We start from the raw sequence: 17331 nt of genomic DNA, 5'->3' as shown, positions 1-17331 counted from the left end.
GGAAATGGTTGATTGATCAACTCCCAAAGTTTTTGCAACCTCTTCTTGCGTTTGAGCCGGATCTTGATCGAGCAATTCCTCCAATTCGGTATCCATGAACTTTGGCGGCGCACCCTCGCGTTCTTCGTCTTCCAAGCCAAAATCACCACTTTTAAAGCGTGCAAACCACTTCTGGCACGTTCGCTCAGATAGAGCATGCTCACCATAAACTTCCACCAAGATACGATGACTTTCGGCTGCTTTTTTCTTCATATTAAAATAATGAAGAAGAATTCCCCGCAAAAACACATTATTTGGCACGAAATTCGACATTTTCAAGTGTGGTAAAAATATTGTTGTTTACGCTTCAAATAAAAAACTTATACTGACGTTTGTGCCTTACGACAGTAGCTCTCCAATGAATGTTTGGAAATGTGGATCGATGGAATAATAATCAAGTTACGCCATCTGTTGTAAAACCGCACGAACTTATAAATAGACCTATTATAATATAGGTATATATGTATATACAAGTATAATCAGATGTTGTATTGTTCCTCTCCCCTTGGATGTGATGGTAGAATTTTTCATAAAAAAAATTTTAATTACAAAATTACAAGAGAAAGCAAAACGAAAAACTTTGATTTCTATCATTATTATCAGAGACACTCAAAACATGGCACCTTTTAGAGAAAAATTTGCATACCATACCGTGAAGAAAAGATTGTTAAGTTAGATAAAATTACGCAAAAGGTAAATTTATAACTTTGCATATATTGAAAATACATAGTGACAATATTAGTAGGGTAAAGTGAGTAATGATTCAAAAACTTCGCAAATAAGGAACTGTACGCAGCCTAATATAATAACACGTGCTTATATGTAGTTTGGCAGTTCACCTTAAATGCTTAGCGGGGCAACACGTGTTTCAGTGATTTTCGATTGGGTGATGCAATTTTTATGTAGCGCTACGTAAGCATTTTTTGAAGTAAAAGCAATTGTTTTCTAAATGCTAAAGTTATTAAATGGTACTTCGAGATTTCAATTTTGAGAAAAAATCGATAAGTAACAATAAGTTTTAAAAAATAAAATAATCACAAGAATGAATGGGGATAAAGTCATTTGGGGCACATTTTACTTTTGAGTGTTATAATTATGTTAATATATTTGTAAGTAATTTGGCTTATTTATATATGGCTTTTGTACAGTAATGGTACGAAACTATAAGAAAAAGTCATCTGGAAAAGAAATAAATGAAGAAAATATTAAAAAAGTCATGAATGATGTAAAAAATGGAGATGAGACACAAACTGCGGCAGCAAAAAAATACAGCATCAAAAGGGCGACTTTTATAATGCGGATGAAATGTCAAGATCCACTTAAACTTAAGGTGGACTCTAGTAATAGTCATATCGCGTCAACTCTTCACAAAGAAACTCGAAGAGCAGCGTGCTGACTATATAAAGAAATGTGCGTTTTACGCATATGGCTTGTCATACCAGATACTCAGAAAGTTTGTTTATGATTATGCTAAAATAAATCAGATCACCGTTCCAGTTGGATGGAATGTTACTAAGGAAGCAAGTAAGGACAAGCTTTATGCTTTTCTCAAAATAAACCCAACTATTTCATTGCAAAAGCCAGAGAAAGTAAGCCTGGCCAGACTTTCGGGCTTTACAAAATCAGCTCTAGAAGAATTTTACTCAAACCTCAGGGCAATTTATAAAAAATACTCCTTCCAGCCAAAGGATATATATGACTTAGGTGAAACTGGAGTAGTCTCATTGTAGTCTCGAAAGCATTAACTTTCGCAGAGATAATGGAATTGTGATGCTATATTTTCCACCTCATACCTCGCACCATTTGCAGCCCTTAGATGTGTCCATATTCGGAGCATTTAAATAACTTTGCCGAAAGAGCTTCAACGATTTTAGTGTTTCAAACATCGGAAAACAAATAACTATTTATGATGTAGCAAAACTAACGAATCATCCTTTCTAAAGGTCATTCTCATCAGAAAATATATTGAAAAGGTTTAAAAGTACAGGTATTTATCCCTTTAACTCACAAATCTTTAGTGACGACATGTTTACGTTGGAAGACTTGCCGGACGAAGAATCTCGCTCAGTTATTAATGTCAGCGAAAACGTATATTAGAAAACAGACAAAATATACAATAATAAACGTGCAGGAAAGCCCAAAAAAGAATTCGACCCAGAACCGAGTTCATGAAGTGGTTCGCCCAATCAAACGTTTGTGTGTCTCTAAAAAAACGGCCAAAAGTTTAACATTCCGTATCATAACGAGTTCAGCAGAGAAACAGAAGATGATGGGACCTGACAAAAAAAAAATATTCATAACGTAAAGCGAACTATTGTGTCAAAAAAAAGCGAACAATTTTAAAGAAAAAATCCATAAAATATGACGTAATTGAGTCTGATACGACTGAAGAAAATGAAGATAACGTTTCCTACTGTGAATCCATTAATTCCATTGGTCCATTTCCGACGACGAAGGAAATTATGACATCGAAGATAACGACTTATCTAAATGGAAATTAATCGACAAAGATATATTAGATATAGGTAGGAGATTTTGTTCTGGTTCAATTTGCTTCTAAAAATCAAAAAAGGTGTTAAAGGTTGCCCCACTTTCCCCTACTTATCTTATTTTAACAATTAGCTACTATCTTCAATATTGAAATATTTCAATTTAGTTTTATTTAACTTTTTTAGCGTAGAAAATTTCACTCAATGAACAAATTTCCTTTCGCTTTAACTGAGCTTCCATCTTCAAGACAAAAACGAATTTTCTCTTTTTGCTGCTCTAATTAACAGTACATTTTTTACGCGAATATGGAAAAATAATTAAATTTATTATTAAAATTGATTGTTAAGGCAGAAGGATGCAATTATTATATCGTTAATTTTTTCTGAGAAAAAGCAAAGAGCATAAAAAATTAATAAAGTATGGGATCAAAAGATTCCGCCAGTAAAATAATACAAACATGGAAGACATAGGATAAAGCTGGCAGTACGGGTAATTTACTGTTTAAATATTTCTCGTACGTGAACGAAAGTTGAAGAAATCGCTGCTCATTCACTTCCTTATGCTTGCCACAGACATATCGAGGTATGTATGCTTGTCTGAACTTGGATATACCCAGACGACTAGCTTGCACTGCCACTTATGAAATCTGGGCGTATGGTGAATGCACCAACCTGTTTATGGCGTGCGCAGTATGGTGCGGCGTGCTGGAAATGTGGTGTACGCCAATGGAATTTTCAACCAACAAGCACTTTAGCCAAACTTCATTGAAGGATACCGTCGGCATCGCGGCGATAGAGCGAAAGAGGGAGAGAGCTGGCAAGAAAGTTTTAAAACGACAGGAAGCAGTGAAGAAAGTAAGTGAAAAAAGCGTATGTGGAACGTCGCAACGGCTTTGGCAGCACCTTGAAATAAGTAGTAATCATGTCATAGTGTTGTGCACTGGTTGATGTTATTTTTTGAATCTACACAAATAGAACGAACTTACCTTACTTACTTATGTACGTAGGTATAAGCAACAGTTTAACTCCTTTGCGTCATACTTCGACTTTCCTTTGCAATTTCGCCTCCAGCTCCCTCATTTTGCTATCAGTTCACCATATTACGGAAAGTGAAATCCGGCTGTGTTTTGCTTCGAACTGTCCGTGCACGTTGCTGAACGATACTCGTAATTGGCATACTTATGCAGCTGAGTCTAAAGTAGGTGTTTGTGTGATAGTATTCTGGGTTAATTACAAATTTATTATACTATCTGCTCGGGGCGCACTTTTGAGCGACACGGTTAATATCCGCTCGACCCACATGCTGGAATAATGGACATACCTATGCATGTGAGTGTGCATGCACATGAGTATGCATTCCGATATGTTTGTATTAACACGCCACGGATAATATAACAGTATAGGAATATTTCATGCTGGCGTACATACGTAGTTTATGCAAATTGTTCATAAGTATGCGGAAATATTAATTATGTCACAAACTTCACAGTTTAATTGGTGTTAAAATTAAAATTTTTCAATCAAGGGCATTTTTTTAATAAGCGACTTATTTGCAAAAATGTGTCAGATGATTTGTGTATGTATTACCTACAGGACTTAATAAAAAAACATGTAAACTACTTGTCCGTTGATCAGAGGCTATTGTCGTCATGAAGCATTGCAGGAAACATTTTTTTATATTGGTTGGCGTTCAGTAAATAATGGGAAACCTCCGAGCGTATTAAGGGTCATGGCATAGAGAACTTCCCATAAATGCCATATGTTGTTCGAAGATGTTATACAACTTTATGATCTTCTACTTTCTGGGACAGCCATACATCACAAATGTGAGTAGAAGCTATGTCGTAAACCTACATACTCGTATGCATACAGCCGTTGAAAAATTCTTAAGAACGATATCCCATTCTCTCCATTTGATACTATAAAATCACTTAACCCTTCTGCTATGTTAGGAAAAATTACACATATGTATAGTGTTTTGGATCAATTTGACCCACTTATATAAACTCCACTAATAGCACTATTTTATTGAAAGAATTCATATTTTTTTATTTGGATCAAGTTAAGTGTATGTTAATTGTAGAAAATAGTTGAGATATGTATGTTTTAACGGCAATTTTCACAAACTAAGCTGCTACGTTCCTTGCAAACAAATTTTTGGCACGTACTGCAAACAGCTGAATATTTGTTCGAATTTTTTGTATGATGACAGAAGAAACATCGTTTTCGTTTTTTGGTGGATTCATTTCTGGCAGAAATATTAGAAGTAGACGCTTCTTCTGCAGACTTGGAGTTTTCTTGAATATTTTTTACTATATTCTTAGCAGCGATTCCTCGCGGCAGTCTGACTCTGCGGACAATATTTGGTTCGATCATTTGCTTTCCCAGCTCTTCAAGAAAAGGTCTTCGCTTATAAAGCTTGTTGGAGTTCCATGAGGGACTTATCTCTGTCCATATTACGTATGCGTTATATGCCGAAATATCTAACATATTCGAAAAGAGGGCAGGTTTTTCAGGTTTTTTTCTGTCACTCTCATCAACAAGTGGAGAATGGTGAAGGGAGTTTAATGCAACAACAAATTTATATTTTTTTGGAACGTACGATACAATAGTTACATTACCCGTAAATAAAAATTGGCTTTCTAAAACGTTCTTTTTCTTCATGTCGACAATTTCTCGTGGCAAAAAAAGCTTATTTTCCCTCACTGTACCGACTAAAGTAATGTTCCTGCGAAGTAGCTGAACGGCGAGATTGTACGTCGTAAAAAAGTTATCGCAAGTAATAGTGTAACCTCTGGGAAGGGGTTTTGATAGGGATAGAACAACACGTTCACCTAAAAATATTTGTATAGAGACGGTTTATTTATACTGTACACAGGCTTGAGACATACAAAAAGCAAATTTATAAATGCATTACCTTGGTTCCTTTCCGGTTGCGTATTTCATGCCCGTCCTAAATAAACTTTCATGTTCCAGGCATACTTGCTTTTTGCATCACATAGAGCCCATATTTTTAAGCCGTATTTTGCGGACTTCGATGGAATGTATTGCCTGAAAATGCAACGACCACGAAAAGGTACTAACTGCTCATCTATTGCTACATTTTCATGTAAGTGATAATATGACCTGAGCTGCCGATTCCATTGATCCCAAATGTTTCTTATTGGTGCTAATTTATCACGCTGTCTTCTCTCATTCCTGTCTGCAGCGGAGTCAAAACGAAGGCATCGTGATATGTTCATAAATCTTTCCAAGCTCATTGTGGCCCGAAAAATTGGCCTGCCATTATTTTCATCCCACAAATGAATCAGACTTTCATTGTGCGATTTGTATACTCCTGCTAAGATTTGCAATCCTATGTATGCTTCCAATTCTATAAGGTCTATAATTTTCCAATTGTCTCCAAAAAAACTGCAATCCTTTGATGTTGCTCATTTCTATCACTATGTTTTTTATACTTGAGGGCATGAAAATATCAAAAGAGGATTTTATATCTGTGACCATAGAAATAGCACGCTTTGATGGGCCAGGACTTTGACATACAATTTGATTTCGAGGAATTTTGCCTATTGAAATTGGAAGTGGCTGATCATGCCATATTATGCTCTTATCTTTCGATAAAATATTTGGCAAATTGACTTCTTCTGACGCATTGCTACCTTCAAACACGACATCTACTTCACTTTCACTGGATGAAGTATTTGAATCGTCCGTTTCATTTTCTGTGATAGGTACAAAGTCTTCATCGCCATCACTTTCGTCGAAAATATCCTCAGCATCAGAATTAATAATTTGGTGTATTTCTTGAATACTTAGTTTCTTTTCAAAAATAAAATTATAAAAATATGTAACAGCAACATAAACATAGTAAATTAAATAATAATAATAGAGCTGTGCTAAATATACTCGATCTTTGATAACTAGCTTTCTTTGTCTGCGTTTTTGATCGAGTGATGTAATAATAAACGGCAAAATGTTTCAAAATACTAGGTGGGTCAAATTGGCTCAACAACGTAATAAGTGTAATGAAATTACATTTGGCATCCTCCAGCAACATAAAAAACAGATGCTGCAGTTAAGAAATAGAAGAAGAATCAATACAATACGACTAGACTAACAGGCCAATTTCGATGAGTTTTACTGAAAATTGGGTCAAATTGACCCAAACATAGTAGAAGGGTTAAATGATTCGCATATTAGATTTTATTTCATAAATTTAAAATGTTTTCCTTCTGTATCAGTCGTTTTGTCTAGGGAAAACATAAATTTTCTTACATGTACAAAAGTTAATGCAATTCGAAATCATTTCGAGAAAAATAAGGAAGCAAAATAATACTCAAATAAAAAAAGCGACAGGAAAAAATATATATTACATAAATATTTTGTTGAAAATACTGCTGCACAGCGCCTTTGTATTGACCTCTACAACGTTCACCAGTAATGGATTCCCATGCTGCCTCTGCCTTTTCAAATAACTGATTAAGATTTTTGATATTCTGCGTTTGGTTTAAGTCAGAACTCGAAGATGTTCAATCCATCGCTTCAACTAAAGTGCTGTGAGTATACTCCAGAAACTCCTACTAAAACGCAAAAAATCAATGCGAATCCTTGAAGAGAAATGCATAAATGAATGCCTTTCAAGGAATGTGATCCAAGTAAATATATTTAAGCGCAAAAAGTACCATTATGGAACCATACTCGATGAAACATGAGCATATAAGTTTGCCAGTTAATTTGAGACACTAGTCAGTGAATTTTTCATCTACACTCTCTACATAATATTAAGTTTAATGCCCTCGCCTCATTTGATATGGAGTTTTTTGGGTGCTTCTTTAAAAGCGCGAAGACGAAAAAAGATTTTTTGTTTTTGTTTTGATTATTTAATTTTTTAATCCATTCGTTCAAAAAGTTGTCAGCCTTCTAAAAGGGCCTTTACATTGACAATGGACACAGATAAAGCAGATTCTACTGAATCGATTTTGATGAAATAAAATTTAAATGACGTAGAATTGATGGTTTTATTGTGTGAACTACTATTATTCTGAAAAACATTTTCTATTCTTTTCGGACATAAAAAGGCCGGGACATTTGCGACGTGCACGGAAAAGGTGTCATAGGCGAGTGTACAGTACGGAAATGGTTTACAGAGTTCAATAATTGCGACTTTGACGTCCATGACACGTTCCGCAGCGGAAGGCCTTCTGAATGCGATGAAGAACGTCTCAAATCACTTTTAAAGGAGAACGGTCACCAAACCAGCCTTGAAATGGCGATTGGAACTGCGATAATACAACGATTCTGAATTAACTTCATTCAATGGGATTTACAGAAAAATTGAGAGTCTGGGTGCCTCTTAAGCTCAACTAAAAAACGAAGAATGTCGCCTTCAAATTGCTTCTTGGCATCTCGCCCAACATAAAGCAACACTCGGTCATAAATAATGATTTTTGTACCGAATTGTTACGGCAGATGAGAAGTGGCCCTCATACATCAATATGGATCAAACAAAGGAGTGTGTGGCTCCAGGAGACACGCCAAAGCCAAGAGTCAAGCCAGATCTTCATCCAACAAAAAATGATGATATGTGCTTGGTGGGACGGGGAGGGCATGGTGCTCTGAGAAATGCTCAAAAGGCCAAGGTAGGTCAATAAGGAGCTCTACATTGCTCAGCTGCACCGCATGAATGAGGCTATTCGACTGAAAATATCTCATCGATATGGACAAACCATACTCCTTCACGACAATCCCTGGTCCCATGTTGCACAAGCCGTCAAAACCGCCCTCCAAGAGCTCGCATGGGAGGGCGTTCAGCATCAGCCGTATTCCTCGGACCTTGCACCAACCGATTACTATCTTTTCCGCTCCCTGTCAAACCATATGAAGGGCGTTACCTTCGATAACAAAGAGGTCCTTAAAAACTGGCTCAACAACTTCTTTGACTTCTTGAACGGCATTAACAAATTGGTGGAGAGGTGGTAAGAGGTTGTAAACAGCAACGGCAAATATGAACTTATTGATATTGGGTAGTCGAAAAAGTCTTTTCGTATTTCTAATCAAACTTCAACTCATTTTTTTTTTATATTTATAATGAACTTTTTTAAACCAAATATGTACTATTTTGGTCGACCACTGTTCGCAGCAGCACTAATTAGCATCTTCGGTATTCGCATCACTAATTGGTATTTTTAATTATTTGCATCACTAAATGGCGTGATCATAACTGCAACTGTAATGTACCAAAATTCTTTGTATTTACTTTTACTTCTTTTTATATATATTACATATACATGAGTATGTACCAACATACATAAGTGTAGTTTAAAATTATATTGCGACAACTTAGAAGGTCACTTCTACCGCGATCGCCAAGTAATAAAGTTGTTAACCAGTCGTTAGCGCTTGTCTTTTTTATTTCGAAGCTTATTGCGTACACAGGGGGTGCAAACCAGCTCCTCCTCAAACATTGGTGACCCCGACGTGATCGGGTTAGAAGTCTTTTCGCGTTATAACTATTCGAGTTTTAACTAAATAAAATTTTGCTCATTGCGTGCAAGTCTTTTCGCGTTATAACTATTCGAGTTTTAACTAAATAAAATTTTTCTCATTTGCGCGCAAGCAAAAATTTGAGTGCAGTTATTGAAACTGTAAATCAATTTAATTCGTTCGTCAGTACATAACCGCATAACGGAGGTATCTGCTGATAATACAGCTACTCCTATTTTTTCGCATCTGTCGTGCTGCACACATTTAATTGTATTGCCAAAATGCCTAAAGGCAGCAAATCGAAAAAGGGTATCGACAACAAATCATCCGATGCAACGAGCAACAGCTCCGATTCAATTTCGTTTAATAAAAGGAAAAGTGCGTCGATTAAGCATCAATTAACTGCGTTAAACAAAACATTGTCGTCGCATCGTCTTGATGAACTTGATGAAGCTGAACTTTCTGTCCACATGGAGTACGTCGAAAGCATTCACGACAACTTTGACCACGTGCATTCTATTCTCGAAGAAGCTGATCCACGCGAACTAGATGGAGTAGGCCGAGCAGAATTTTTCGACGTGTACCTAGAAGTCAAAGCAAAGCTGTCACGTCAGCTCAATTCGCATCGGAAGACAAACATAAGACATTCATCGACTGCTAGGCATTTCGCATTGGAAGAATCGCCGGCAACGTTATTCTCATCGCAAAGAAAGTCTCGCCTTCCTGAGCTGAAAATACCGAAATTTAGTGGAGCGTACATTGACTGGCCTAATTTTTTTGCCATGTTCAGTAGCGTTATTGACAAGGACCTCGAGTTAAGCAAAGTGGAGAAACTCCAACATTTACGCACTAGTCTACAAGGAGCCGCTTTGGAAACAATTTGCTCGCTAGAACCGGTTGAGGAGAATTATGACAAAGCCATTGCCCTATTGAAAAATCGATTTGATAATAAATTACTTATTTTTCAGGCTCACATTAGGGCGATTATCGAGTTGAAGAGTGTTGATAAGGGTTCAGCCAATCGTTTGCGCGAATTGTGCGACAATTTTAATTCCCATCTTCGTGCACTTAACACCATGGCAACACCAGAACAAATATCGGATGGTTTGCTCATACATCTTGTTACTAGAAAGTTCGATCAGAAGACGCAGGAGAAGTGGGAGGAGGACTTGCCCATGCAGACACTGCCAACTTTGAATTCAATGACCTCATTTCTGGAGAAGCGGTGCCGAATTATGGAAAATTTGGAAGGTGCTACGCAAACACTTAGCAATCAGATCGGTAAACATTCGAATGCAAATAAAGGTATGAGAAACGCTTTGGTAGCATCCTCAAGTAGCTCTAGCTTTTGCATATTTTGCGATTCGAAAGAACATTACATAAATAGCTGTTTAAAATTTTTAAATTTGTCGCCGAATTTGCGCTACAAAGAAGCTAAGCGATTGCAACTTTGCTTAAATTGCCTACGCAAGGGTCATAGTTTACAACGGTGTAAGTCTGGGCATTGTCGTCATTGCCCAGGCAAACACAATTCGCTTCTCCATATGAACCCGCATACCTCGTCTATATCCCCGTCTTCAAACCTACCAACAATTGAGGCTACAGCCCCTTCACAGCAAACACTCATTTCATCGTTAACTTCAAGTACAGTCGCTCAAGCCCCAAATTCGGGCGCCAATAGTAATGTGTTGCTTGCTACAGCTATACTTTCAGTCAAAAATCGTTCAGGTGACTTCGTTCCATGTCGTGCCATTCTCGACTCGGCCTCTCAAATAAATTTTGTAACCGCTCGCTTGGCAAATATGCTGCAACTTCCATTCAAACAATCTGCAATTTTGATTTCCGGTATCGGCGAATCAAACTTTGTTGCCGACAAAGAGATTGACGTTTTCGCACAGTCGCAAGATAAAGGCTACAACACTTCGTTCACTGCTGTGGTCACACCTAGTATTACAGATTATCGACCTAACTTCAGCCTTTCTTCGGAATGGATAATACCGTCAAACATCAATCTAGCAGATCCATTATTCTTTAAACCCCAGCGCATTGACTTGCTCATCGGCGCGGGTTTGTTTTTTGATTTGATGTGCGTTGGCCAAATACGCATTGCTAGTAATTTGCCATTACTGCAAAAAACTCGACTGGGCTGGGTTGTCGCTGGTGGCGTTTCATATACCAACAAACAATCATCCTCCCTCGCTGCCTGCAGCAAAAACGTATTTGAACATCAACATAATAACTCATTGAACGATATGGTAAAACGATTCTGGGAAATAGAGAATTGCTTCGACTCTGCTCCCCCTCCATCTAAAGAAGATGACTGGTGCGAGCAGCATTTCAAGAAATATTTCTCTCGACTTACTTCGGGAGAGTATTCAGTGCGTTTGCCAACAAAAACAGGCTTTAGCGATCTTGGCGACTCATACAATCGTGCTCTTCGCAGATTCGAAGGCTTAGAGCGAAAATTGGAAAATAATCATAACTTAAGAACTCAATATATTCATTTTATGAGTGAGTACATATCGCTGAACCACATGTCACTGGCAACACCTGGGCCAACAACAAAAACATTTTTTCTGCCGCACCATTGCGTGCAAAAGTTTGACAGTACAACGACAAAACTTCGCGTCGTATTCGATGGCTCCGCAAAAACAACAACAGGCTACTCGTTGAATGACCTTTTGCTAGCGGGTCCAACTATTCAAGCAAAGCTGTTCAAAACTCTCTTACAATTTCGTTTTCGTAAATTCGCTCTGTGCGGAGATATATGCAAAATGTACCGATGCGTACGTATGACATCTCCAGACGAATATCTGCAATGCATTTTATGGCGCGAGAACCCACTCGATGAGGTAAAGGTATACAAGTTAGACACTGTAACATACGGAACAAAATCTGCCGCCTTTCTTGCAATACGGGCTATGCATCAACTTTCGTACGATGAAGAAGGGTCATTTCCAATAGGTGCAAAAATCGTGAGGAGAGACTTTTATGTTGACGATCTCATTTCAGGCGGAGATACTATAGAAGAAGTGGTTGAGATCAGACGTCAGGTTAAAGGTTTACTTCAGCGTGGAGGATTCAACATTCGTAAGTGGTGCTCAAACGAGGATGGCGCGCTGCAAGGTGTTCTTGACTCAGATTGCGAAAATCTTCTTAAATTCCACGATGGAAGTGATGTTGCAAAGACTCTTGGCCTCATCTGGGACCCTAAAACTGATAACTTCTTATTCTCATTTTCGCCTATTGATAATAACGCACGCACGACAAAACGCACGATACGTTCACATATTGCTAAAATTTATGATCCGCTTGGCTTGGTTTCGCCAGTCATTACGAAAGCAAAAATTTTCCTGCAAATCCTTTGGAAGGAAAAACTACAGTGGGACGAAAACTTGCCTCAGTTGCTGCAAACTACCTGGAACGACATTTGTGTACAGCTTGGTCTAGTAAGCAGCTTTAAATTTCCTCGCTTTGTATTGACGCCTAATTCTAGTTGGGAGATTCACGCATTCTGCGACGCAAGCTTGGCGGCGTTTGGTGCATGTGTATACATTCGTTCGGAGTGTGATGGTATTTCAAAATCATGCTTACTTTGCGCAAAGTCGAGAGTCTCGCCTCTGAAGAGTTTAACTATTCCTAAATTAGAACTGTCGGCAGCCTTGCTGCTTGCGGAATTGGTGGCACCCATTTCACTAGATTTTCCACATTCTCACACCGTTCACTGCTGGTCAGACTCAATGGTCACTCTATCATGGCTTCGCGAACAACCATCAAATTTCAACATTTTTGTGTCGAATAGAGTTAGCCAGATACAAACACTAACCAAAGGTATGACTTGGCATCATGTGCCTACTTCTTTGAATCCGGCAGACATTCTTTCGAGGGGGTGCACTCCCAAAGAATTACTAAATTCTGAACTTTGGAGAAGTGGTCCACAATTTTTATCAAGAAGGCAATCGGATTGGCCTAATCTCCTGGATTTGTTAACTGATTTACCCGAACGGCGACGTAAAGTCTTAGTTGCTTCTCAACTACGAGACGTAACGCTCGATTGCAAATACCACAACTCCTTTGAAAGGTTGCAGCGCATCTTTGCCTACATTTACTATTTTTGCCAACCGCACTGTACCCGCGTTCATGGCCAACCGTTGACTCCGCTGAATATTAAAATGGGTACACATTTACTAATCCGTAACATTCAACAAATTCATTTTGCAGCTGAGCTCAAGGCGCTAAGATTTGACAAGAAACTTAATTCGTCAAGTAAGCTACACTCATTAAATCCGTTTATCGACTCATTTGGGCTTCTTCGTGTTGGAGGACGTCTGCAAAATTCTTTATTGGACTTTGAAGCAAAACACCCACCTTTGTTGCCAAAACATCATCCGGTCACAAACGCAATAATTGACCACTTTCATCGCAAATATCTACACGCTGGACCGCAGAGCGTACTGGCTTCAATTCGGCAGCAATATTGGCCAATTGGCGGACGCAAGACTGTTGCTAGCGTTATAAGTAAATGCATTCGTTGCTTCCGTTTGAAACCAATCATCTATGAGCATATCATGGGAAGCCTTCCAGCCGACAGGGTTCAGGCTAACAGAACATTTTTCACCACTGGCATCGACTATTGTGGACCATTTTACTACAAGTCGGAAGTTCGCAGCAGGCCACTCATTAAATGCTACATATGTGTTTTTGTCTGCTTCAGCACGAAGGCTTGTCATCTGGAGCTTACTCAGGACCTTTCTACATCATCGTTTTTGGCAGCTTTGAAAAGATTTATTTGCACAAGAGGCAAACCGCACACCATTTGGTCGGACAATGCAACGAACTTCGTAGGCGCTAAAAACGAGTTGCAAGAGTTAAGTCAATTGTTCTCAAGCAATTCCCATAACACTGAAGTCACTAATCAATGCAACTTGGAAGGCATCTCTTGGAAATTTATTCCGCCTCGCTCACCACATTTTGGCGGATTATGGGAGGCGGCTGTTAAGTCAGCGAAATTTCACTTTCTCCGCACTGTTGGCCTCTCAATCCTGACATTCGAAGAGCTTCGTACTCTTGTATGTGAAATCGGAGCAATAGTTAACTCTCGTCCACTTTGTCCAATTTCAGAGAATCCAGATGATCTCAACGTGCTCACGCCGGTTCATTTTCTCATAGGTGCGCCATTTACATCCGTCGTTGAACCAGACGTAACCGGCCTCGATATCAGTCGCTTAAGCCGATGGCAGCGTGTTTGTCATATGCAGCAGGTATTTTGGAAAAGGTGGAGCAGTTCTTATCTCTCACTGTTGCAAGAACGAGTTAAGTGGCGAAAATCAACTGGGATTGTTCAAGTTGGAAACATGGCCATTTTGAAAGAAGAAAACCTTCCACCACTAAAATGGCGACTAGGACGCGTGGAGAGTTTAATTCGCGGCGCCGATGGTGTGGCTCGTATCGCCATCATCTACACTGCCAATGGATTAGTCAAGCGAGCTGTGGGAAAAATTGCTGTGCTCCCTATTGAAACTGAAGCGGTTGGAGACTTACACCTTCCAACGGGGGGAGGATGTTCGCAGCAGCACTAATTAGCATCTTCGGTATTCGCATCACTAATTGGTATTTTTAATTATTTGCATCACTAAATGGCGTGATCATAACTGCAACTGTAATGTACCAAAATTCTTTGTATTTCCTTTTACTTCTTTTTATATACATATACATGAGTATATTTGCCATTTTTCTTCTAGAGACATTATTCCATCAATGTAAAACTTTTGTTGGTTCTCGGCGAAAAACTGCGACAAGTAATTTTCACAGGCTTCTCTTGAATCCAACTTTTTCTCCATTAAGGGAGTTCTGCATTGACCGAAACAAAGAGAAGTCCGATGGTGCAAGGTCATGGCTATATGGTGGATGCATCGAAACTTCCTAGCCAAGCTCTCCCAGTTTTTGCCGAGTCATCAAAGATGTGTGTGGCCTAGCGTTGTCCTGATGGAAGACGACGCCCTTTCTGCTGATCAGTTCTGGCCGTTTTTTTTCGATTGCTTGCTTCAATCTCATCAGTTGTTGACAGTAAAGTGTATAATTAATCGTTCGAGCATGCTGGGGCAGCTCATAGTGGATGATTCCTTTCCAATCCCACCAAACACACAGCATAACCTTTCGAGGCGTCAATCCTGACTTTGCGACCATTTGTTGAGCTTCACCACCCTTGCACCATGATCTTTCTCGCACATTATTGTCGTATTTTATCCACTTTTCGTCTCCTGTTACCATTCGCTTCAGAAATGGTTCGATTTCATTTCGTTTCAGCAAAGAATCGCAGATGTTAATTCGGTCCATTAAATTTTTCACAGACCATTCATGTGGTACCCAAACATCGAGCTTTTTTTTGTTACCAGTCTTTTTTAAATGGTTCAATGATGATGAATGTTTAGTGCCTTGGCGATGTCTTGGCAGCTTATGTGACGGTCCTGGTCAATTTTTTCCATAATTTCATCGAATTTTTCGATGATAGGTCGACCGGAGCGAGGTGCATCTTTCACATCGAAATTTCCAGAATGGAAGCGAGCGAGCCATTGTTGTGCTACACGAACTGATCCAGCATCGTCTCCGTAAACTTCACAAATTTCATTGGTGGCTTGCGTGGCATTCTTCCCTTTTTTATACAAAAATTTCAAAATATAGCGAATTTCTTCATTATTTCCACTCATTTTTGAACAGCTCTAACTTTTTTTCAGCTCCTCCGAGTTTAATTTTTTTTTGGTTAAATGAAGCTTAAAATGTCACCTTTCTAACACCATATGATATGACACAATGTGATTGGTAGCACTGGAGATAGAAGACTCCAACGACATCTATTGACAAAATACGAAAATACTTTTTCGACTACCCAATATAATTATTGTTTTTTGTCTAAATAAAAGTCTTCGGTAAAACGCTACGAACCTATGCCCGAACCTAATATTTTAATCTTCTGTTTATCTTTCCTCTTTGCTTTTATACGCGCAATTATGGGTTTTATTTATTTAGATTAAAACTTCTTGAAAAGTAAATAAGGAATAATGAATCACTGACAGTTGAGGTTTAATTAATTTGAATTTGTGATTTTCATTTTATTCTCATTTTTATTTTGAAAGAAAAGTACTACAGTATAAATACAATTTAACTTAAATATTTAAGTACTTCTATGAACAGATTTATCTTTCTATTTAAATGTTTCTCTCGATATCTAATCAATTTTGTAGGCAAATAAAATTAATTGATTTCGACCATAAATATTCAATGTGGGTTAAGCAGAAATTGCCGTTATTTTAAATACCAATATTTAATTATTTATTCAGCATTGTTGCCATCGCCATTAATCAACTTTTCTAGGAAGAACAAAGTATATTTGTATTTATGTATGTATGTAAGCCTATTTGTCATTAACTAAAGCAATAAGCTCGGCAACCATCGTTAGAAAGCCATCGAAATGCCTCTTAAATAATCCATTTATCAATTTGTGCTAATATGCCACAAAGGTATTTTAATTTGGCCAGCTATAATGAAAGTGATGCAAATCTGGTTTACGTTGTTGTTACCTGTGTAGAGATTTTCAAAAGAATTCAAGACGGCTGACTTAAGTGCCTACTTAAGTCACGTTGATGAATAGATTCTTAAATCTGTGTACATATGTACATATGTATGTGCATACGTGCGTACACAGGTACATATTATATTTATATATAGTACTTTCAAATTTGTATATAATAACTTACTTGTTCCTAAAGAAATAAAGCTTTTCAAAAACGTTAGCGAAAGTGGATGGTTGGTGCTCAACGTTGGCGCCTTAGAATTTGTCTTTATGTTACATCAACCAATTAATCAAAGTTATGAATCTATTTTACCTAAAATGATAGATTTGAATTTAATTTAGTCATGTATGGCAAATTCCTAACACTCTACCGGGCTTGATTTCGTTTAGAAAAATATTGTTTATTTTATAGCATTAAGGTGTTTGTCTCAGTGCAAGAGATTTGATTGATTTGATGTCAAATAAAAAGTATGAATAGAGTAGGTGAAATCAGAAAAGTTACTAGTTCAAAAAATAATTCAACACTGTACAAGTAGCGGTATCTGGATAAAGAGAATGGGTCTGGTGGCGAACGCGGACAAAACGAAGTACCTCCTGCCATCAAAAAAACAATCGGCATCCACGTCACTGTTGCCAGTTTTGATTGCGAGTTTGCAAAAGACCTCGTTTATTCAGCATTAACACCGAAAATAATGTCAGCTTTGAAATTCAACGTCTCCGGTTAGCACGAGAAAGAATCAGTTTGTTAAA

General features: G+C 38.1%; 1 protein-coding gene across 1 annotated transcript; it reads left to right on the top strand.

Moving 5' to 3' along the window:
- The first annotated feature begins 9292 nt into the window (after positions 1-9292).
- Positions 9293-14590, top strand: LOC128857614 (uncharacterized). Its single transcript, XM_054093365.1, has one exon. It carries the CDS (start codon positions 9293-9295, stop codon positions 14588-14590), a length of 5298 nt encoding a protein of 1765 aa, XP_053949340.1.
- The last annotated feature ends 2741 nt before the right edge of the window (positions 14591-17331 follow it).

This window comes from Anastrepha ludens, chromosome 3, assembly GCF_028408465.1.
Source record: "Anastrepha ludens isolate Willacy chromosome 3, idAnaLude1.1, whole genome shotgun sequence".
NCBI classification, from domain to species: Eukaryota; Metazoa; Arthropoda; class Insecta; order Diptera; family Tephritidae; genus Anastrepha; species Anastrepha ludens.
This window is presented reverse-complemented; position numbering and strand designations above follow the sequence as displayed.